The 24,531-nt window shown below is 36.9% G+C and overlaps 1 protein-coding gene across 2 annotated transcripts in view; it reads left to right on the forward strand.

The window, feature by feature from the left end:
• Positions 1–1,988: 1,988 nt before the first annotated feature.
• NFATC3 (nuclear factor of activated T cells 3) overlaps positions 1,989–24,531 on the forward strand; it is a 48,687-nt gene continuing 26,144 nt past the window's right edge. Inside the window, exons 1-5 of one of the 2 annotated variants that reach the window (XM_029964662.1) lie at positions 2,846–2,949; positions 9,522–9,622; positions 9,823–9,916; positions 11,030–11,123; positions 11,268–11,430. In XM_029964662.1, the coding sequence (XP_029820522.1) occupies positions 11,095–11,123; positions 11,268–11,430 (192 nt within the window). In that variant the 5' untranslated portion in view covers positions 2,846–2,949; positions 9,522–9,622; positions 9,823–9,916; positions 11,030–11,094. Of the gene's footprint in view, positions 2,950–9,521; positions 9,623–9,822; positions 9,917–11,029; positions 11,124–11,267; positions 11,431–24,531 lie in introns of both variants that reach the window. The other variant, XM_025896086.2, reaches the window with a different exon arrangement.

Genomic DNA, 24,531 nt, shown 5'->3' on the forward strand with positions numbered 1-24,531 from the left:
GGAACAATGACATCTATGATCTTGCACACTAATATACCAATAGATGTGGAAAACCCATAACCGACTACTGTCTGCATTTCATGTTTTGTGATAGGAAACAGCAAGAAAAAAAAAAAGACACACCAATTAAAGTTTTAAAAAATGTTTGTTACCCTAGTGAAAGGATAGGGAAATGCAGTTTTGTTAGTGCTCAGTGTAGCGAGCTTGTGTTAATTGTGTGATACATAAAATAGACCTTTGAGAATCCTGATCCTTTTAGTGCGTGCATATTTAGAAATTAATCTATACTGATTTTTTGTGCTCTTAACACATAATAGTAGTTAATTATATAATTATATAATATGGATAATTGTCATACATTACTGTAATATATATAAAATCACACAGTGCTTATGAAATTACTCTGTGCTCCTCTTAAATGCACTTTGTGCCTCCTATAATACATTTCTTGCGGAGCTGCTCCCTGCCCATGAACATTCTGAGGAAGGTGGTCTGTTCCTTGGTAACAATCTGCTTTGTCTCCATTTGAAAATGCTACCTTGTCTCTGAGGAGCTGTAGTTTTGTTTTGGTTTTAGTTAATTTTAAGCTGATTCTTATTAGTAAAACTGATAATAGAATTACTTCATTAACAAACTAATTTTTTCATAATGGAAAGGCCTAAAATGTATAACTTCCTGTCTGGACATTTTATCTGACAGTGAGAGAGACTAGATTTTTTTTTTTTAACAAGTATTAATATTTTGCTGATACTCAGGATAAAAATAATTTTAAAAAGAGCTGATACCTAGAAATGCAATTAATGTCATCCAGCCTGGATTTATGGAAAATTATAGTGAAGGCTCTGTTTTAGAAGTGGAAAGAAACAAGAGTGGAATCATAAAGGTTAGAAAATAAGAAAAAGAGCTGTGTTTTTTCTACTTCTGTTTCAGACAAATGTCTCATATTGACAATGCAATGTTGAGAAGTGGGGCAAGAAAATCTGCTTCAGCTCTGTGAGACAAAGCTTCTGATTTTGTTCTCAATTTCTTGTTTTTCTTTGTAATATTTCCTATGTTTTGGATAAGTTAGTGAGATCTGAGAATATTTTGTTTTGTCTTATTTTGCTGAACAACTTGTGCTCAAACTTCATGAGACTGCAATTGAAAAATGTCATTTTGTGGGATGAGCACTTAAGAGTTTTCTAAGCAACAAAAAAAGATCTTTGGAATATGATTCTTTATAATACCTTTAATAATATTCTTTGTTGAGCCTCTTGTGATTGAATGTTTTTAGTGGTTCATAATCTTCATTTGAGTTTGAGTCACTGTAAGATGCTTTCTATTGTTAAAGTAGATAAATATTATGTATGTGATATTACAGTGCTTGTAAGTATTAACTAGACTTGCAGAAAGTACCATAGTCCTGTTTGTGATAAAAATATGATTTTTTGAAATTATTTATGATGAAAAATGTTACATTATAAGTGGAATACAGTTGTGAAAGACAAAGTTTGAATTGAATGTTTAAGTTTAGATCCTTTCAAGATTTAAACCCATTTTTCTGTTTGTATTATAATTTCAACCACTAAAGATGTGTATAAGCTGTGGAATCTTGTTGAAAACAGGATTTATGATAGAAAACCATGCTGTAAATATGACTGGGGAAAATGTAAAATTAAGAGTTAGCTTTATTTTTTGTAGCTAGTATAATGGGAAATGTCCATGATGTTGATAACAGTCCATATCTGGGAAACAAAGGATTTTGTTTATGGCATTTTTCCAAGTATTGCATTCTGACTCTGTTCCTTTTTTTCTTTATGTTTTAATTTTGTTTTCAGATCTTGAGTCAGATGACTGTGCGTCCATATACATCTTTAATGTAGACCAACCATCGTCCTCTGTGAATCAGCCCATTTGTATTCCTCGCCACGGACTGCAATCTCACTCCTCTCCCCTGACACCTCCTACAAGACTTCAGAGCCATAAGAACTATGAAGGCACGTGTGAGGTACCAGAGTCCAAATACAGTCCACTAGGTGGACCCAAACCCTTCGAGTGCCCCAGTATTCAAATTACATCGATCTCACCCAACTGTCATCAGGGGATCGAAGCCAGTGAAGATGAACTACACACAAATGGCACAGAAAATGACTATATGGAAAGGCCTTCACGGGACCATCTCTATCTTCCTCTTGAGCCATCATACAGGGAATCATCCCTTAGTCCAAGCCCTGCCAGCAGCATTTCATCCAGAAGTTGGTTTTCAGACGCTTCCTCTTGTGAATCCATTTCCCATGTTTATGATGATGTAGACTCAGAGCTAAATGAAGCAGCTGCTCGATTTACCCTTGGCTCTCCTTTGGCATCACCTGGTGGTTCTCCGAGAGGTCCCAGTGATGAATCATGGCAGCAGCCTTATGGATTTGGGCACTCCTTGTCACCTAGACAGTCTCCCTGTCATTCTCCTAGAACTAGTATTACAGATGAAAATTGGTTAAGCCCTAGACCAACATCAAGGCCCTCATCAAGACCTACATCCCCTTGTGGGAAACGACGACACTCCAGTGCTGAGATTTGCTATGCTGGTTCTCTCTCTCCTCACCATTCTCCAACTCCATCACCTGGCCATTCTCCCAGAGGAAGCATAACAGAAGACACGTGGCTAAACACTTCCATCCATAATGTACAAGGCCTTAATTCTGGCCTTTCACCATTTCAGTGTTGTACAGAGACTGATATTCCTCTAAAAACAAGAAAGACCTCAGAGGATCAGACCGCCACTTTATCTGGAAAGGTCGATATCTGTCCTGAAGAGCAGGGTAACTTGTCATCATCCCTCGAAACTGCAGTAGATGATTGCTCTGGATCTCAGCACACCTTGAAAAAAGACTTGCCCGGAGACCAATTTCTTTCTGTTCCTTCACACTTTACTTGGAACAAACCGAAGCCTGGTCATACTCCTATATTTCGGTAAGTGATTACAAAGTCTTTCCCTCCTGTTTTTTCCCCTCCAATGCATCTTAAGTAGACATTGTCCTTATATTTCAGTGATGCATTAAGACTTTACTTAAAGAAAACTTGTAGGCAGGTAGATGTTATAATTAGGAAAAAATAAGTTGAGATACCAAATGCCCATCTTTTTCTTCTTTTAAAAGTACAGTAGATGTGTTGTAACATAGGATTAGTTTGTTTGTGTACTTGCACAGAGCCCAGCTGAATTAAATGTCTGCAGATTTTGTGCACACTTTGCAGTTCCGTCTATTCTGAGTGGTTGACATTTTAATGTAGCCAGAGAAACCTGACTTACCCGATTTCATAGAACTATGAGACCACAAAAGAGGTGGGGAGTTTATTTGCTTTTGTTTCTACTTGCTTCTTCAGGCTCATATAATTCTAGAAATAGAATAAAGAAAAAAATTGTATGCCATGCTGAAAATCATCCAGAAAGAATGGTTGTCTGGGCTGTCATTACAAGGTATTTCCAACATCCACCATAGAATTAAATAACTCTTTTCCTTTTGTAGTTCTGTCATGTACTAGCAGGATGATCTGTGGAGGCTCAGAAGAGAGACCTGGTTTGATCGGGGTAATCAGAACTTCCCATTCCATTACTTTTTCGATGGACCAGTTTTATGATCTTTCCTATCTTACAGCTTTTGGAGTCACTTTGCCAGTGCAGTAGGTAGAGTAGAAACAAGAGCTCCTTAAGCATTGCTGCTAGGTGGACAGATACTGTAATTACTTGTCACAGGATATCCATTTGATTTGTGAACCTTTTCCTTGTTCTACTAGGTTTTAAAAATAAGGGGTAGGAAAGTACTGGGAAGGAGAAGCCACTAGATTAATACCTGTAAAGCACAATTATCCCTATAAAAAGCCATATTATAGATTTAAATGTTGGTGCTTCCATTCTATTCTGTATTGATTTTAAAATACCTTTGGTTAAAATAGTATAAGTCTGTCCATGGGCAGTGCTTAAGAGTTGCTCTTCAACGATGTAGTAAATGAAGCAATTCCTCTTTTTTGGGGAGGTTGAGGGGTGGATAGGTTAGGATTCTTCACATGTATGCTCTATTTTGAAAAAGGCAAAGCTTAAATCTTGGTAGTTAATGATAAAATGTGGTGTTCTTATCATTGCAAAATTTTGTATAAATTCCTTAGAAGTTATGAACTAGCTTGTCTTGTTAATAACTAAATATATTTAAACACTGCTTATTCATTTTGTCGTTTTTTGCCTAATGGTATAACCACAGATTTTAATTTCTCTCCTCAGAATTGTATTGATTTTAGTAGGTGGAAGGCTTTTTTTTTTCCCTCCTTTAATGTTCTTCTACGTAACTGTTGATGGATGTGAAATTTAACAGTAAAGCTGCTGGCTGGAAAAATCTCTTTTACCAGATCTGAAACTGCTGTGTTGACAGATACATTAACTGTCTTGAAATTTTTAGGGGTTTTAAGAATGTCTGTTAATAATAGGTGTTCTAATCTGTTACCAGAATCTTTTCTTCAAACTAAAACAGTAACAACTGTTTTTCCTAATAGTGTATTTTGGAATTGTATTATATTTCTGTAGGATGCTAAGCAGTCCTAACTTGGCATTTTTGTTAGCTTGCAGGCTAACACAGTTCATAAAAGGTGAGCATCACTGCAGCGCTAAAGGTCATGAACATATAGGCATGTGGAAAGATGGGATGTGGATCTATGGTTCTTTTGTGGGATGACCAAAGTAGTTTAAAAAATAGATAATTCAGTTAAACCTGTTTCTTGTCATAGGGAGAACTGAATAAAAAAGCAATTTCAATGTTTTCATTAAAAAGTAAAAATATTTTTTAAATGTCAAAATTTATTTAGAAGCTGTCACTGAAGAATTTCTGTAAATATAAAATGGGGAAACAGACAGAAGAAAAGGAAGATTACACCTATACACAAGTAAACTAAATAAATCTATTAAGCAGTATACATTTGGTGCCAAAATGTCATCTGACTACTGAATTAGTGGAAATGGTTGCACTGGCAGCTGTATCCTCAGCAAAATGTTGAATTACTCAGCAGTTGTAGCTTGTTCCACAGGTGCTATGACAATGTGCATCTTCAGTATGTTAAACATTCCATTCTGTCATATAATATTTTATAATTTTGATTCTTATAATGCAGGGTAGCTAAGCTGACCCTTATGTTTTATGAATAGAAATGAAATGCAAGATAGCGACCAAAAGTGAGCATCCTAGTTGTCATGAAGAATTATACAATTGATATTTATATATTTATTTTCCAACAGTCAATAAAGATGCTGATTTTATTATTTTCTTGCACATTTGCTGTTAGAGCTTGAGTTGTAAGATTTCCAGAAAGTGCAAAAAAAAAATAAAATTAGAAAGTCTGTTTTACAGTACTTTTCTTACTTAAACCCTACAGTATTTGATGGGAATAAATTGTCCTTTTGTGTCTGGAAGATAACCAGGCAATATTCATTGATGGTCAAAAATCTTAAAATTAAACCTAGTTTCTTTTACTTCCTTCATGGAATTCTTAGAGACTTTTACATTGATTACATTGATTTAAAAACTACTGGATAAATTGACGTGTGTCTTCAGACTGCTTCGTCATGAATTTAATTTGTAACACTGAGAAGTGATGGGGCATCAGGTAGTTTCTTTGTTCTAGAGGTGATGAACAAACAGGCTTTGACAGATGTATTTACAGCTCAGGAATCTTTGTAGTGATGGATATATAATGGCAACTTGAGTATTTTACTGTTGGAAACTAGGATTGCTGGCAATGTCACTTATTCTCTCAGAAAAAAAAAATTAGTTTAAATATAGTGGTGGAATACTCAGAAAAGTTGCTTCTCTTGTCTGAATCCTTGTCTTGGAAGTCTAGAGAGTAGAGAGGAACAGTATTATGTAATATTTTTACCATAACTATTGGGACTTTGGTCTTAATTTTAAGAAGGAAAAATCTTTCAACGTGAGTGAACTAGAGGCAAAGTTAGACTGCTAAGTATTTATCACCTTATTTTGATAAATAGAAATAACACCAGCTATGCTACTAGCAAAACTTTGAAGTGAAAATATTTGCAAATTGCTGACTTTGAAGATAAGGACCCACTTAAGTAAGACAAGCAAGAGAACTTTGAACCTCTCAGATTTTTAATAGCAAGGCTATTGCTGTAATGTTTACACACCATTAATGAATCCAGAGAAATTCAGGTAGTGTTTCATATGGGGCCTTTTGCACTGTACATGTTATCCAGCTCTCCACTTTGTTCTGAAATGATAGAATATAAATTCTTACTTGGCAATATACTATATCAATTCTCGGAAAGCATCATTAACTGTGGGTCTGCTAGTAATAGAACTTGGTATTTTGAATGTAAACAGTATGAATAAAGTCTATTGATAAGCCACTGTGGCATCTGGAATGGCCCCAAAAATCTTGACTTCAGAAGTCTTCCACCAGGAGGACTTTGTTCTAGGCAGGGAAGAGCAACCACAGCAGTAGTTTGGCTCTACAAGCAGTCTTGAAAATCTTAGTATTGGACCATAGTTATTATTTGAGATTCTCAGGGATTCTCTGTGTTGCAACACTGACTTGTCACAGGATACTCAGTGGGTTCATCTCTGCAAAAACTGAGATGAGATGTGGAATATCCCCACTGTATAGTCAGTGAGCTTTTTCCCTTATGTGTCGACAGGACCTGTAAGTGGAAAATATTCATTTTTCTGCAACTAAGAATTAATAAAAGAATCACTCTAGGAGATCTGGGAATCTCAACCAACAAAGGAAACAAGAACTTTCACAAGTATCTGGAAATACTAGTGTGTGTCTCTCAAAGGTTATTACCAGAATTAGTGATTACAAAGAGGGAGGAACATTTTCATACAGAGTGGCTAAAATGAGTTCTTATATCAGGTCCACCTGTGTTCAAAAGCTTTCTAAGCAAGGAGTCCAGGAGAGCATTAGACTGAAGGTGAGCTGATGGCCGATGTGCTTCAGCTGAGAGACCAGCACTGGCAGTTTGTCTGCACGGAGCCCCAGCTGTTTGTGCAGTGCATTATCCAGGGACAGTGCAACAGGTGGAAGGTAACAGTGTTAAGTTTTTAACTGCCTTGTTTTTAATGACTCTCACAGGCTTTGTTCTTCCTTCTGTCTCACGTATACTGCTATAGGGTCACAGCCAAGTGCAAATGGGCAGCCTTGTTTCTGGTCTAAGTTTCTTCCTGTGTGAGAGTGGCATAGTCAGACCAAGAGCCGGGCCCTGACTTCTGCAATCTGAATGCTGAAGTCCTTAGGGACACACTTGACTGTTTTTGTACTCAACGTCATTGTTTCCTGTCAATTTTGGGTAGCCTTAATCAGTTCTGTTTTGGAGATAATGGTTGCAGAGGAAGAATCTGCTAAATTAATATTGATAAAACTATCACTAAAGTGATAACTTTAAATGTTGAGAATGCTACTGAAGGGTTCCTTCTTTACCTCTTAGTTCCCTTTAATAGGTGCTATTCTCTGGAGCCTTTAATCTTGGTATGATGTGAGTATGAGCTTTTGGAAGCTTGCATGAATCAGATTGTAAAACTCCCCTGGTATTATTGGAAGAATATTTGTAGGTTTACAGATTGGTGCTGTTTCAACAGCATGTGAAGATTTGATTTATTGAAAGTATTAGAATATCTGTCACTCATTATTTCCATTTCCTGACATGTGATTGGGTGATTTACTAGTAGGTTACTGCATTGTTAATAAGATTTTTACTCAAAGACAAAAAATTTAGAGAAACTTCTGTAAAAGACTGTCACAGGCTGTTGTAACAGTAATATGGCACTGAACCAGGTAGAACTTAGTAATGAAACATGTGGGAATATCCACAGATGTGTTCCTCCCCCGTCAAGACTGAAAAGTGAAGGGTTTAAGGAACAAAGGTTCTTAATTTTTTTAATCTTTTGTTCTAAAATAACTTTGAAAAAAAACTCACGGTGAGCGGCTAATGCAAATGCTGTCGTGCAATATGCTGTCCTGTCGGGACACAGGAATCTTTGTAACACTAAATTCTTGCTTACTTGTGAAGCAGCTGAGCTGCTTATTCTTAAACATGTTCCAGGTATGTTAAGCGTAATGCACCACTAGGTTTTGAATTTGCACAAGTTCTGCACTACCAGAAATCACTGACGTTCAGTGCACAGTTTACAACTGAGAACCGTGGTGAGTTAAGTAGAAGTTTTACTGCCGCTCCTCAGCTAATAGTGTACACTGAGTAATATTTTCTTGAGAACGTGCCCTTAAATGCAGTAAAAGCTACAGCTTCTGACTTAATTTCCCATGTTCAGCATCTGGTACAAAAATAGCTTTGCTTCATTTCAAAAAGTGTTCAGAACACATGCTGACATGGGTTTTCTCATTTGATATGGAATTCTGCATAGAATAAAAAAAAGCACTGAGTTTATAGATTGTATTCTCCTGGAGTTTCTATTTAGTGTCCAAGCTTGTGGGTTCATGTGACTTTAAGAAGGTGACAGTGCTGGCTGGGAAGTTCCCACTCTGCCTCCCTCCCCCTAGTTCTGTTTGAAGAAGTTCTACAAATAACTGGGACTCTGGTAAATTAATAGGATTAAAAAATTTACCTTTCAAAATGAACTAAAGTTAGATCACTGATTCAATTAAATGTGTATCTATATGGTATTTGTCTCGGAAAATTGTAAAGGTGATAAGGAAGGAGAAATACATAAAACCAATATCCCTACAGGGCAGAAAGGCACTTAACAGAGTACTCTAAAACTTTAAGAATCCACTGCTGTTGAGAAGTTGAGGGTGATAGAGACAGCAAGAGAAATACTCAGAGAAACAACAGTTTGGGTATTCAACACCAAACTGAAAAGGGAAGCAGCTGTAACTCTCTAGCCAGCTGTATCTAGAAGACATCTGTTTGATGCAGTACATCAAAGAGATGTACTCAGATGTACACAGAGATGTACACAGCTCAAAGGCTGTGCCATTTATTGGGAGATCTGTGTTTTGAAAGCTCTGCAATTTTTTGATGTTTTAGGCATCTGCACGTACACAGTGCACTCGCTTACTCTCTCGTGCTGTTATTTTCTATTTGTTTTCAAAGAATGACAAAATCTTGAGATTTGATTATTTTCCCGTCTCCATATTTGTTCTAGTATGCCAAGTGTTTTTTCAGGAGATAATGTTAGTCTGATACAGCTTGTACCACATTTTTATTAGTTAATTGCAGGAGGAGTAAATCTCTCTGAGAGACTGTATGGAGGGTGGTCACAAGCAACAAATACTTTTTTCTTGACCAAGTTTATCATTCAACTTTCAGTAAAAGCTCCCATTAATTGGTATATAGCTTATGGTGCATTAACCAAGTTCTTTTAGGTACCATATCTGTTCATAGTGTATACCAACTATTTTGACATAGAATATTTGGTTATATGGGGGATTAAAAGGTTTCCAGAAATACTAAATGAAAATAGTGTGCTATGTTTCTTCTTGAATTCCTTTTAGTATCTTCTAATCCTGACGTTTTCTTTCCTTTTCAGACTGAAGACTTGAGTCCTTCTCCTTCAGTAGCTATAAAAGTGAATGATAAGGTCTAGTTGATAGCCAGTAGTAACATTTAGGTAGTACATCCTGGCCTGTGGTAAGTATCTGGAAGGACTGGGCTTATACTGCATTCCTGACAGTTTCCTCTTTTGTTGCTGACATATCAGTCCCCTCCTACCCAGTAAATACTCTTGCTGTGGGAGGACCAATCATCAGATCTCCTTAGGGGGAGGAAGAAGCCTCTTTGCTGTACACTGAATGCTGGTGGAGATTATTTCTCACATTTCTGCCTTTCAGTAAGAAGAAAGGGAAATATTCTTCTTCCCATTGCTCTCAAAGGAGTGAAGATTTATGTTGTAGTGCCAACTCTCTCCTGAAGTGCACAGTGCAGGTATCCATGAAAGTGCAGGTCAGTAGGCTTGGAGGTCATTCTCCTGTAGGAGGAGACCAGCAAGCGGGGCTGGTTCTTCTCCCTCTTTTCCATTCCTAGCGACAGACATTTCTGCAGTAAAAGTATGGTGCTGCAGGCTGAGCCCAAGTCCCTCCAGATACTTGCTAAAGACAGATTCCTTTCCTTGTTTTTTTTTTTTGTTCAGTCCAAACATTTATCTTCTTTCTCACCTGTGGATATGATTTTATACATCTTAGCTAAATTCTCCAGAAGGTATCATTTACCTTTTATAGGCCTGTGGCTATCCACGTTTGTGGAAATTTGCATGGATGGGGGGTGGGGGGTTTGCCTGACTTCCTGTAAAGTGGAAAGATGGATTTGAGCTTTCCCAGATGACAATACAAACCAATATTTGTCCATTACTTTAAAACCTAATTTGCTTTTCCTGTTGGTCAGAGTAGGGTAAAACAAAACTATGTGAATAGAAGCTTATTTTTATTGTAAATATTCTTGTTTAGTAAACAATGCTATAAATGTTCACTTTTAAATGTTCATAATTTAATTTACTCCACTAGGTAATTACTGACTTGAATCTGATTGTTGATCCTTTTAGAATCTTAAGTCTATAAATCTGTGCAGGTAAAAGGGTAGGTATGAAAACTTTGGTTTGAAGTTCTTCCATATTACTTCTAATAACTGCATTTTGTTTTTCCCTGGAGTGACTTTACTAATATGTAAAAGGGTATATCTGTGGATAAGCTGAACGTGTACTTTAGGTCTCTTCGTTGCCTGTTGCAGTAAGTCTTTATGCTTAGGGAGAACAACAAGCTTTTTAAAACTTCAGATGATCATATAGTGTTCATTTTAATGATAGTTAACAAAGTGCAGCGCTTGCCAAACTTAGAAAAACAAAAACAACAAGTTGAAAGGTAATAATGTAGAGAGTTAAAACTTAATGACAGGCAGAGACTGAATTTATACTGTTCTCTCTAAACCACATTTGAACTTACTTCCTGATATACTTGAGGCTAAAAAGTTAATATAAAGGGCATTGTAGAGTAGCACTGGGGTAGTGTGAGGCTCGAGGTCATACAGTACCTTTCTTTTGATTAGGTGTTGGAAAGAAGAAATTCCATTCTAACAACCCCAAAATAAATTGGGATTAATTGAGGATTTTAATGTACCAGCAACATTTTGGAATTTTCACGTAAGATTTTTAAGCTAGTAGGTATTCTTCTTTGGTTATCATTTGCTAGGAAAGTGATATCATTGTGTTTTACAGTGAAGGCTTTGTTTGTACTGTGGCCAGATGGCACAGTTCTTGTAATCAGTGTGCTCATCTTGATTGCAGCACATCTTCATTGCCACCTCTTGACTGGCCTTTACCAAGTCATTATGGGCAGTGTGAACTGAAAATAGAAGTCCAGCCTAAAACTCATCACAGAGCTCACTATGAAACAGAAGGAAGCCGAGGAGCAGTAAAAGCATCTACTGGAGGACACCCTGTAGTGAAGGTAGGAAGTCTGGCTTTCTTGGATAGAAGGTAATTTTTTAACTACAGTTATTGGTATTTACAATGCTGTGAATTGTTCCCTTGTGTGAAGCTTACAGTCTTTCCTGGGTAAGATTTTCTCCCTTAAATGGAACTAGTTCAATACAAAAGTTAGTTTTGGTTGATAAAAAATTTAAAGTTTGTTACAATTACAATGTTTGTCACAATTTTATGCTGTATGAAGTTTTATGCCTGTGAATGGGTTCACAGTGCAATAGTGTATTATTATTATTAAACACAAACTTTAAGGAGGAAGGACTGTGCATGGGGGCAGGTAAGAGAAGTCACCGTAATTAGTTGAAACTCTGCTGAAATGTGGTAAAGCTTCATTTGAATCAGAAGTCTTCCTTTTGGTGTTGAAACAGCTTCTGAATACTATAAATGCCTCTTGTTCTTTTATTAGATTATTTCTGTGAAATGGTACCCATAAATTCCTTTAACTTTCTCTTAAATGTTTGTAGTAAATTAAACTTGACTATTCTATTTCTTCAGCATAAAGCAAAGATTCTTACTCAAAGTTTAATGTTTGCTATCTCCTTGAAAAGTAAGACATCACCTAGTTCCACTAGATTTGGAGTACTTATCTGCAAGGGCAAGTAAAACTTGTTCCTTGCCTTTCTTTTTTTGACATGGTTTCTGTTGTCTTAACAGAATCATGGGAGATTTATTGTCTCTTAGAACAGTTTTGGTCAGCTTGAAGAAAATGCAGTAGTGCAGGCAACAGTCCTCGTTGCCACACAGAGCGTGGTGATACACTGACTGTTTCCATAAGTGGTACTTTCCCTTAACAACTGCTTTAACTGGGTTTTTACAGCTAATGCTATATGTTCCAAATGCTACTGGCATCTAAAGTGTATTATTTAAATAGTTTGCAAACACTGTCCAATTATTGTTGAGCTCAGAATTAGATGTAAGATCCTGGCAAACTAGGCTTGGCCTTCATAAGAAAACTTTGGCATCATATTCTCTTTGAAGAGAAAGGTGTGTGGGTTTGGTGTTGTTGGAATAACTGTGTGCACAAGCTGTGACATGCTCCTCTCTGAGCGTTCTGGTGTGTACACAAATATCTTGCTTTATGCTGGGAAGACTTCTGGATTGGTTAGAGGTAGTCACTGGTGTCTCCTTTAACACCCACAGTGTCAGCTGGCTCATGCAGCTTGGAAGGGAACCCATCCTCATACACTGAACATGGGGAAGATGAGGAACTGTGGGACTTCTTAGGATGCCTTGGTTATGTTTGCCACATCCTTGGGTGAAAGCAATGTCTCTCTGCTTATTCACCTCAATCTTGCTTAATCGTCTTTATCTTAACAGTTACAGAATCTTTATAAAACAATAAGAAAAAAATCTGATTACATGAAGGTTACAGCAGGGTTTGTCTTTTCCTCCAAATCCAGGATATTTCCTGTTCTTTTCCAGTAAAATGATGGTCAGAGCTTCAGTCCTAAATCTTTTGCTATAGCAGCCTGTACATTAAAAATGTATTTGAAATAGTTAGCCTCTTCCAGTAGTTGGGAGTAACTCATTACTATTGGAGACCAGATGCAAAGTGCTAGTAGGATCGACATAATCTGTCCCCATCCTTTCTCCTACTCATATGACAGATCTGTAGCCTATGTGACTTACACTAATGATTTTAAAAGCTATGTATTTGCATTGAAATTGTGAAATACCTCACTGTACAAGAATACTATCTCAAAACCGAGGATAGAATTTAAGTGTCTGACAGTCTCATGCATTGTACTAGGCCTCTCTAAATTAAAATGAGTACAAATGCAAATCAGTATTCTACTTTGCAATTTGGTCTCTTCCAGCTGAATTGGGAATTAATTGTTGTGTTTGGTGGGAGAGAGGAAGTTGTTATGAAACAAAGCATTGATTCGTATTAACTTTTTACTCACTGCTGGGAAAAAAGTATGCAAAGGGCCAAAGGTAAATACTAAATATCTGTAAGCAGACATTAAATACAAATTGAAATATTTTCCAGTACTTCTGGAAGCTTATTACACAAATCCAGTTCACGATATGCATTACTGCTTGTTTCTGGCTTTTTTCTTTTCGGTGCTCTTAGCTTTAGACCAGTCACTTTTCATGTGTGTGATCACTGCAGTAAAGCACTCAGCATTTTCCTGTGTTAAATAACTGTGTGTTAACCAGTGTCAGAGATGAGAAAGAATGTGGATAAATAGAATAGAATATTTCAATTGGAACAGACCTACAGTGGTTGTCAAGTCCAGCTACCACATCTTTGGGTGCCGGAAGGCCTGTGTGCTTTTGCTTCTCACACAATTTGGTTTGCTTTTGAAAAAAATAAATTTTATAGAAAACTGGAGTATTGAATTTCCAAACTGTGAAACCTCTGTAGTTCTGCATGTGCAGTTGATGTATTATTTAAAATAAAGATTTTTAAGATAGTACATAGCTTCAAGCCATTAATCTATTAGTGCATGTCATTAGTCTATTACTAATACTGTACCATACCTGTTGCTAGGACACTAAGCTTCTGACAAATTTGGCATCATCTGTTGTGAGTACATTTAATCAGCTTATTTCCAAATGGGAGGAAATCAAGTAAGTGGAGCATCATGCTTTGCTTTGTATGTCTCTCAACTTTAAGAAAACAAATTCTGCAATGACGATCTCTTGCTTTCTAATGCAAAATGTTCTAACTAGCCGATACCTTTAATTTTAATCTCTGCTTTCTTGGGAGTATGTTCCAGTGAATTCATGTCATCTGGAACAGTTTCTTTTACCTCGGTAGAGAATCTGCATGATAAGGCTGACAGTTTTCATGGGGAAGGAATAAGTAATTTAGCAGAATGGTTTGCAAGGAGAAAGGTGGCATGTTGAACTTTTGTCATCCGAATTATGTGCAAATTTTGTAGTGCACTGCCAGGAGATATAGCCTCTGAGCACTGTCAACATTTACCATTCTAATTCATAGGTTAGAGTAGGAACTTAACCCATCTATAAAGCCTTTTAAACAAGTAGCTGTCACATTTCATACAGCTCTAAGTGAAAAATCATCATTGCTTGAATTTCCCACCCTTCCCCCACGTCAAATTGTACATAAATAATGTTTACACTTAAAATTTGCTAGAATGAGCTTTTACTTTTACCTAAACGGGTTAAGGTTCTTCATGAGACTTCACTTGGATAATGCCTATTATCAAAACCAGAAAAGCCTTTTAGAGCAGGTGGCACATGATAAAGATCTCTCAGGGATAGTTTGAGGGTTTTTTACTTTTATATCTTAGCTTCCTGATCTAAAATGAATTTTTCTTTTTCGAACAAGAAAACTAGTTTTATATATTGTGTTCCTGCTACTCATGTCAATTTCTGCCATTTTCTGAGCTGAAGTATTTTAAATTTAATGATAACTTTTGGTAGTAAGTTCTGTAAGCTGTGTTGTGCATACCAAGAAGTATTTCCATTTTATCTTTTGTCCCGTTGCTAGGGAAGGTGGTGATCTACATGGCAGTCATCTTGCTAACCATAAAATGTGATGTACTCAGGGACTGTTGAGCTCACAGCTACTCGTTAGCACCATTCTGTGTGCGAGGAGTATCTGTCCTGTGGCCATTCAACACTGTGGGAGTCAGTTCGAGACAGGGGTAATTGGTTCTAAAATAGATGGTGTATCTGTAACAGACACTATATAGAATCCACTTATAGCCCAAGTATGCAAGATAAACTTGGAGCAGTGGTAGCTAATAAGAATTTACCTGTACCAGAAGTGTCTTTTTACTGTATTGTGAAAGGTTTAAGGATTCATCAGTTCCTCTGCCATAAGCAAAATTATTTCTGTAGCTGGTTCACAGTAACAGAGGAGGGGAAGCATCATGTAATCCATATGGACAACTCAGCAGTACTACAGCTGAAGAAAAGTGTAAGATCAAAACTGAAAGAAATACTAAATCTAAGCTAGTTTGTTTGGATGGCTGTGCACTGTTGGTCGATGACAAGGAAACAGTCATCTGCTGTCTGAGGGATTCAATGTCAGCTCTGTTTAAGGTGATTGCAGAGCTTGAAGTAATGACTGAAGAGCTACAGTGGAAGAGAAACTAAACTAATTGAACTGAAAAACTACTTAGAAAATTCTGAAACAGATATGTTTCTCAAAAAGCCTGTCAAACTCCGCCTGAGTTCTGGTGGAAGAAACTATAAGCAACAAGAGAGGATGTCAGCAATGTCAGAGATGATAACAATAAATTAACAAAAGGACTGTCTAAATGAGTGTATGTTTCCTGGCCTGTAATTCTGTGACTGTCACCTTTTCCCAGGTGTTCTGTGGAGTCAATGCATGTAACTACTTGACTATCAGGTATAATATCAGAATTCTCTCTTTTCTCTATGCCCAATGAGTAGCACACTTTTTCAGTGTTTTGTGACCCTTCCCATTCTTCCTGGCTTTCACTCTTTAATTTTCATTTTTGTCTTGAATTTACTCCTATTTTGTCCATAATCAGAAGGCAGGCTGTATCCCAGCTGTAGTTGCCTACTGTCATTTGGTGACAGCAAACTGCCAATAAATACAGCAGGCAGAAGATAAGTATCAGTCTGTGTGAACTATGTAATTGGCTGCATTGGGAAAAACGTTGACCTTTGGATGAGATTCTAAAAATACATATCTTTCAAGAACCATTTGACGACTATTTAGGCATCTTCTGCTTCAGAATCTCATTCTCAAGGAGAAAAGACAACGCAGAAAGAATCATGTCTTGTCGATGCCACCTAAGGAGTCTTTCTGCTGTGCCTTTTGCAACCGGACTTGTCTATCTCGCATTGGCCTTTTTAACCACCAGCGCGCCTGTAGCAAATGTGGGTAGAGCCCTTCCCAAATCTTCATTGGCAAAGCCTGGCCATGATGCTTCAGAATCACCAAAATAGACAGCAAAAGCCATATTGATGCATCTACTATGTTTGAATGCTCAATCTAGAAAATGCAGTAATTGGTATGAAAAACAATAAAAATGACACACTGGATGACAGTCATCTGCTTTTTGTATCATATGTTTACTAACTTTTTTCTGAATTAAAACCAATTTATGGGGTTTCTTTTACAGCTTGTGTGGGAATAACCTATTCCTGTCCCAGAAATGCTTGTCCAAAAACAGTTCATAGCATAATTAGCATTTGGAGTTGGTATTTCAGGAATAGCAGTCTTCCCCCCCCACCTTGGGCCCCTGCCTGTTTGGTAAAGGTTTTTTGTTTTGTGTTTTTTTTTTTTCTTTTTCAAGAGTGTAGTAGGGCAAAGTGCAATGGACAGTGTCATGACCAGTTACATGTGCTTGGCAATTCTGCACTGTGTAAAGTTGGACTATTAGTCTAACACTATTTTAGCTATTAAATTATATCCTTTTTTGCATTGCGTAGAACTAGACAGGAACAAGCTAAAATACTCTTCAGAAATGCCTGAAGTCAGTATTTAAAATGCTTTCAATCCTGTCTGCAGGCAGTGAGTGTATAGAAGTGTGAGATTTCAGAAATAGAAATCCAAGTTTTTATACCTTGAAGAATGTTCTGTACATTGTGTAAACACATGGTACCATGACCAATAATGCACTGATATTTGCAATTTCTTGTTTGCTTTAGTCCTTTGCAGGACCTGTTTGTTTTTGTGATGACCTTTAAAATGTTTTTAGCTGGACTTGTGCCCCTACCTAATAGTTTAATAAAGGTTATTCCTTTTATCTCTCACTATTTTTTTTTTACAGTTGCGAAGGTCTGTACTATTTTAAAATCTTCAAGTCAGTCCACTCAATAAGTTTATTTAGCAAAAGACAAAGATACTTTTTTTGATGTACTTTTCCTTCTCAGTTGATGGAAAGGTACATCAAATAATCAGGTGATAGAAAATAGTACTGTGCTTCAGGAAGGGGAAGTAGATGTTTTGGTTTCACATGCTTATATTTAAAATCAGACTTTTTGTAACATTATAACGTTTACAGAATCAGAATGAAATAATAAAATAAATTCCCATGAGCTGGTAAGACTTTTCTGAGCCAGTGGTTGAGATATTGCCTAATAAATCTGAATGGTGTTTTCTTCCATGAATTTCTGCAGTCTCTTTGAAACAGTCCATTGAAGATTATGGGTCTGCACTCATTGCACCCCTGCAAGGCTACAAGAGATGACTGTGGTCAGTCTGATTTTCAGTAGCTTCTCTGAGCTCTGTTTTCTTCATTTTATGTATATGGTTTGCTTCAAGTTTTTTTTAAATGCAGCTGTTGATAAATTCATGATAAATTGTACCACTGATGTTAGTCATTGTGTCTTTTGTTTCAAATTATGTTCGTCTTCATGCTCTTGAATCCTTGTCATCCTTTGCTTTTATTCCCAAGTAATTGCTGATAGATGTGCTGTTCAACTTGGCAGACAGCCCTTCAGCTTTTAAACCCAGCAATCTTCACAGTTCTTTAGGGAAGTCACTGCACACCACTCAAAAGTGAAATCCTTGTGGAAAAATATCTGTAAAAAAAATATTTGGTTCTTTAAAGCCTCTCTGGTATTGCTGTCCAAAAAACTCCAGGCTTGTGGGTTGCATCTCCCCTGTCTAAGGGAGCAAACCATTTAGAAGGTATGATTTGCTTTTTTTTTCTTTAAGTTTTAAAAAGAAATAAAATAATATTTTACTTTCAAAGTGGACCGAAATTCAAGCAGTAAAGTTTCTTTTCCTTTAGGATTGTTTATGTTTCATGGTGAATTATACCATATCTTTGTTCAGACAGTCTTCCAAAGTAAAAGGAAAAAATACCTAATTCAAGAGAACAGATTTATCTTTCTTTTCACCCTTTAGAATAGGGCCTCCATTCTTCTCTTTTGTCCTCCTTACCTTGTGACTTTGGGGATTGTTCTAAGGAATACCAAAGTCACTGAAGTGCATCCAGCTGCTGTGAGAGTATCAAGGAGGAAATAACTAGTTACAACATGCTTTTCATATCAAGGTGTTGAAAAGCCTAGGAAATCTCCATCTGAAATAAATGTTTAGTAAGTGCTTGTAGTTCTTAACACAGCTCTGTGTTTCCTTCCCTGTTCATGTTTGAACTGAGGATTTTTATGTAGTTACTGGTGCATTTGGTGAAGGTAGATTGTTAACTTTGGTAAACGAAAGACTTGATTATCCCAAACTTTACCCCTGACATGCCTTGTATTTCAAGACTATGCCCTATTTTAGGGAGGCCTATTTGTATGTAAAAACTTTCTTTCTAATCAGCCTAGTTTACCAATCCAGTAATGCCATAAGCAGTGAATTAATTGCACAAAGAGGAAGGAGCACTAAAGTGTTGATTAAATCTTCATCTTCAAATAGCAAGCAAGAAAAGCCACATAAAAGATAAAACTTTTGAGTAGTAAGCCTCAGTAAAAGTTTGATTAAGCATGGCATTTTCCTAATATATGCTGGAAAGTTTTGCAGGAAAATTGATTTAAAAATACAATCAAATAGGTTTTGACACTGTCTGAATGTTATTGGTATCACAGTATTGCTTGATTGCTGAACATAAAACTTAGCTATTGAAATTATTTTTACCCTACCACCACCACCACCCCTCCCCAGTTCCATGTTTTCCCTTCAATTCTAAGACTGAAAGTGTAGGCATATGAAACCCTGACATCTGACAGTTCTGGATTCAGTGACACTATTAGGTGTTTGGCTTTTTGTAAATAAACTGAGGATGCTTTGATTCAGAAAAACAGACTATTTCCAAGTATACCAGTGTTGTCTGGTAAGTATCTGGTTACTGTGAAATATATATATTCTGTTGGATATTTTTCTCAAGTTTTGTTTCATGTCTTATAAAATGACATCTTCTGGATAAATAGCTTTTACACCTGAATAGAGATTGGTGATACTTGGCCTGCAACAATAAATGAAAAACATGGGCAGAACCTTCTTAATTAAAAAAAAAAGATGGGGTGAAGAGGTAGCACTTTCAAGTATTAGAGACTATAAAGAGTCTTCTTACAAGTTTTTCGTGTGTTGCAAGGTTTCCTTTAGATAGGAGTATGGAACTAATGACATGTGTGCCAAATATGGTCCCAGTATAGTCTCTGTATAATCTGGAAAAGTGCTAACTTATTTTTTCCAGGTCGATGCCTCTTAATTAATGTGACCTCTCTGCTTTCCTCAGCAAGGAAAAGATTCTCACCTCTGCCACAAAATTCCAAGTTTAAATGCTGCTGTCTTCAGTGATCAAATCAATGTGTATACTGTCTAGTGTTACACATTTTAAAAAGATTTTCCATGTGTGCATTAAGAACATAGGAATGTTTTTGCCATTTAAAGTACAACTTCTGGATGATCCAAAAGCTCTCTCATTAACTGACCATCTTTGTAGTTCCTGGGTAAAAGCTATAAGCTCGGTAGAGCCATGCCTGGGTTTCCTGTGTGCAGTGTAGTAATATGGCTGGAAGCACTTTGGCACGAAGCCCTTCTGGCTTATCCTGTAGTGACCTTCAGTCTTTAGCCTTCCTGCTTTAGTTTAACTTACGCAGGCACTGACCTTTGCTATGGAAACGATATAGAAACACAAAAACAACTTGGCTGAGTTTCCTCAGCAGAGCAGTGGGTGGTGGATCAGGATTCTGTTACAGAGCAGGGTTTCTAGAGGTCAGTAGTGACACTGTGCAGTAACTTACTAGTTGTCTACAGCACACTGTTTGCTGCTCCTGGGAAAGTGGTTTATCTTTTTTTTAAAGTGAAATTAGTAACTTTTGTTTGTAGTGAGCAGGTCTGGGACTGCATGTTAATGGAGTAAATGCTGGAAGGTGTACCTGAAAGTCTGCCTAGGGCTCGAGCAGTTGTTCAAGTTCCTGTCCATCTGTAAGTGACCCGTGACTGAATCCGGGGCATGCTGGTATTGTAGTGACTTACTGTAACGCATCTTCATCGTGGTGATTCTGCAGCACTTGCCAGTAGTTTGTAAAATGCTTTTATTTAAATACCCATAGTCTGTACAAAGACACTGTGTTCTTATTTGTGTGTATTGTGTGTTCTTTTCTAAGGAAATAAAGGTTTGGATACCATGTCTTCATGTATTTGAACAAAGCATAGTGTATGTTCTTTCAAGTTAATTATGTAGGTATTTTCATTGAAAAACAATTAGGAATTTTGTTCTACTGACTTAAATATTTGGGCTATTTAACATATAGAATTGTGCATAAAGCAGACAAGGTAATAACCCTGCTGTCAATGAAATTAAGAACAATCAACACTTTTTTGAATGAGAACAAAACTGTATATAAAAGGAATGCATTTTAAATTCCAAAATATGTAATTTTTCCTGATTTGAAGTTGATTTGGGGTAGTAAGTCTTCTTTGTTATTCACAAGACAGGTATTGCATCAATAATGGCAATTCAGGCTCCAAGTACGATTTTTCTTTTGGAGGAGAGATGACACCATTCCTAGGAGACAGAAGGTAGTTCAGATCCTATGATGATTCAGTCTCCAGCAGGGACCCAGTGTGGTGGGCAGACAGTTCTGCTTTACTTATTTTGTACAGGTTTTGTACAGGGAGAGACATCCAAGGCTTACTCGCACCAGGATTAGCCATAGAATGATTTCAGAACACTTCGATACCCTTCAGCAAACTACCCTTCAGAATTCACCTGTAGTTAGATATAGTGGGGGAACTTCCAGGTGCATTAATAGAGTAATCCAACATTGTCTTCTCTTCTCAGGAGTGGTATGACATGGGCTTTCTTTAATTCTGTTGTGCTACACAGTGTGTTGGTTTCACTATGGCCTTTGAGTGATTATGTAATAGACACTACATGGGATGTGCAGGGCATCCTCTCCATGAGCCAGCAGATCATTTCCTACTGAAACTTTGGCTCATTGGCCCCCACAGACTCTTATCTTTGATTACAGACACTGTAAATCTTTGATTTACTTTTGCAGAATCCATGGCATGTGTGGAGTTGTCAACTTGCTTATTACACAAAATTTTATGGGAAAATGTTAACTCTAAAGCACAAATTTGTATAATAAAGATTGAGGGGCTTTTATCCACATGTTTTTGACAGTCTCTTCAACTCCCCGAGTTTCACTAGCACATCAGGCTGTCTCAGTAGCATCCACAGCCAATTAGGCTTACTGGCTTTTTGCTGTAAATAGGGCTGTTGGAAACACGAGGACACTGTGCAGCCTGTTCATTGCTTGCTTAAGGCTGGGATATGTTTCCCTTTAATGTGGCTCTGTTACTGCAATCAGACCCTGAATTATACTCTCTGCTGTGGGAAATAGGGGTTGTTCTCTTCTTCCCCACCCCTAGCTTATTTAGTTGCCACATGTATTGCACACATTGTTTATATTTATGGCTTTACAATGTTTTTTCTCTTTTTATTTTAAACCTTGAATAAATGTAATAAATTATCAGCAATGCAAAATATACATTTTTTGAAGTCTCTGCTACCTTGCCAATGTGTTACTACTCTCTACCTAACCGTATTTATGTATATTCCAATACCTTTAAGAGGACATAATTGCAGATCCTTTATAGAAGTTTATTTGAGACAAAGCTATAATGGAAGTATCTGATTGACCTGGTTCAGGGGTGGCCTTGTTGGCTTTCTATTTGTTTTGGGACTGGTTTGCACTAGCATGGCTTTTAAGTATATATGAAATTTTCAGGGGTTTGTCCTGATGTTATTACAGATAATTTTTGGGGTGCCATATTTATGTTTTGGAATTATAAAATGCATCAATTTCTTCTAAATTACTATAAAAGTGTATTCTGTTGCATTACGGTATTTTCCTTGTAGTCTTCTTGGGGCATCTTGTTTTTCATTTAATTTAATATATAAAGCAAAAGAAAATTGACTGAAGGTGATAGTGTGTGGGTCTTGTGGGGTTTTTACTTCTTCTGAAACTGTAGTAAAATAGTTTCAAATGTCTACTTTGATACAGAGGTGTACTGCCATGCTGTACAAGCACACAAGCTGGTATCACAAGAGCATCCTGCAGCAAATGCATGTGGTAACCTATTGATATATAACTAATCTGTGGTGGAGTGGGCATTTTGTGTCGGACTTGCCTTTTCCAGAACATGCTTTGCATAAACCAGACCCTGTATTCCATAATGAGATTTCAGGGTGAGGACAGAGGGTCAAGAATCACAGAGGGAAAACTAGTGTTAGACATGGCTTTGAGCAACTCAAATGTAAATGGCCGTAGAGTCTCTCAGGCAATAACAGTGCAACTGCTGGCACAGGGAATGTTTCACTTCCCTAAATTAAACTCCTGCTCTGTGTAGGCTTCTGTAGAAGATGTTTTCTCCATGGACTGTAGACAGACCAGCTTAGTTTTACAAGTATCCCTACCACCCCTCCTTATCTCTCATATCACCAGTATCTCTAGAACTGCTGTGTACAGACCATTGTTTGGGAAGGGGAAAATAACCTTAATTGGAAATTAGCTTTGTCACAATGACCGCATTTGGAACTTAGTCAAAATTTTGAATAGGTCTGGCTTGTAATTTTTATAATTCCCAGTATTAGAGTGAACACACTAACGTCACATCCAGGCTGGATTCCATTGTGTTAAGATTTAATTTTAACTCTGAGGAAAATGGATGATGCAGTCACAGTGTTGAGAACTTGTGAAAGATGGCTGCTGTAAATGCTAAACTAATACATGTCCTAAAATAATTCAGACTAATAGAAAATATTAAAATATTCATTTGATATTTAACAAAAAAATCTTTTGGAAAGACATTGGAGTCCTGCATCAAGTATAAAACGGAACTTGTGCATGTGTATGTATTTCATTGATGTAACAGTCTCTGTGATCCACTCTGATCACAACAGTAAGAGGAAAGTTCCTTGTGGTCCAGTTGTGTTCCTGTAGTTACAGATGAATGGAGAGAAACCTGTCAGTACACTGATGGCCACAGGAGATTCTTTATATCTACTGCAACATTTATAAGTGCTTGTTTATCACATTTATTTACATGGGAAGCAACTCTGATAATCTAGACTGCCTCCACTCAGTGTCAGAAGGGTTATTTTGGTTTGGTTTGTTGGGTGTTTTTTAGCTAGATTTATCAGTGTTTGTACTGAGAAGTCCTGGGAGAACAAAAAGATGTTACATATTGACAAAGACTTTCCAGACTTCTGTTGGAAACCAAACTTCTGGTTTTGATTGAGAAAGCTCTAATAAAAGTGATAGGTCTGGTAGGCGCTGTTGAAGCCATAACTTGAATATATAAAGCAGGCATTCATTTGGTCCATAAAACTTCCTGCCAGGAGTAGTGCACCAGCAGTGGGGCTTCTGATTGCTGATGTGGGTGTGCTTTGGGCTGTTGTGCTGCTGACTACTGGCGTTAAATTACTCTTCTGAGTAGGTTAAATTGACATGTTTTGTTTGGTTTTTAAGTGTTAGTTCTGTAAAGAGCTTGGATAATATTGTTGTGTGACCAAATAACTCTCCCTAGAGACAAAAATATTGACATGACAAAACCACGTTTAAAGAATGACTGTCTGGCCCTGCCTCTGGTTTGAACATAAGTTGATGTCAAAGTCAATGAAACATAAATTTGCTCCAGTGCAGTTTAGAAATTATATAACTTGCAGCATGCATCAATCTGCCAATTGCAGGAAGGTGAAATAAAATGGATTTATAAGAAACATTTTATAGGCTTCAGTTTTAAAATTGCAGTGTCTAAAGGAAACTTTGGTATTACTATTGGCTACACTCATTTTCTTAAATCTCCTGGATAATATTACCATTGTACTATTGTAAAATGAGCTTTTTCTTTTAGAGTCAATTTATTATTTTTTCTGATGTTTCAATGTGTTGTGCCTAGAATTACTGCTGTTAGCTCAAGCAACAGGTGGTTTTATGATAACTGAACGTATTGGTGGCTAGATGTGTATTTAAGAAAAGGAAAGATGTATGAATCAACATTTGCAAAATTTGGGAGGTTTTAAATATTTTCTTTACCAAAAATACACCACACCTGATTTTCCAGCTATTAATTACATTTTCTCAGTCCTAACATGATACATTTGCATTCACAAAACCTCTTATGTTTAATAAAAGTTACTATTCCAATTTCATA

The sequence above is a fragment of the Manacus vitellinus genome, unplaced genomic scaffold (genome assembly GCF_001715985.3).
Source record: "Manacus vitellinus isolate BGI_N305 unplaced genomic scaffold, ASM171598v3 scaffold_10_pilon, whole genome shotgun sequence".
Classification (NCBI taxonomy): Eukaryota; Metazoa; Chordata; class Aves; order Passeriformes; family Pipridae; genus Manacus; species Manacus vitellinus.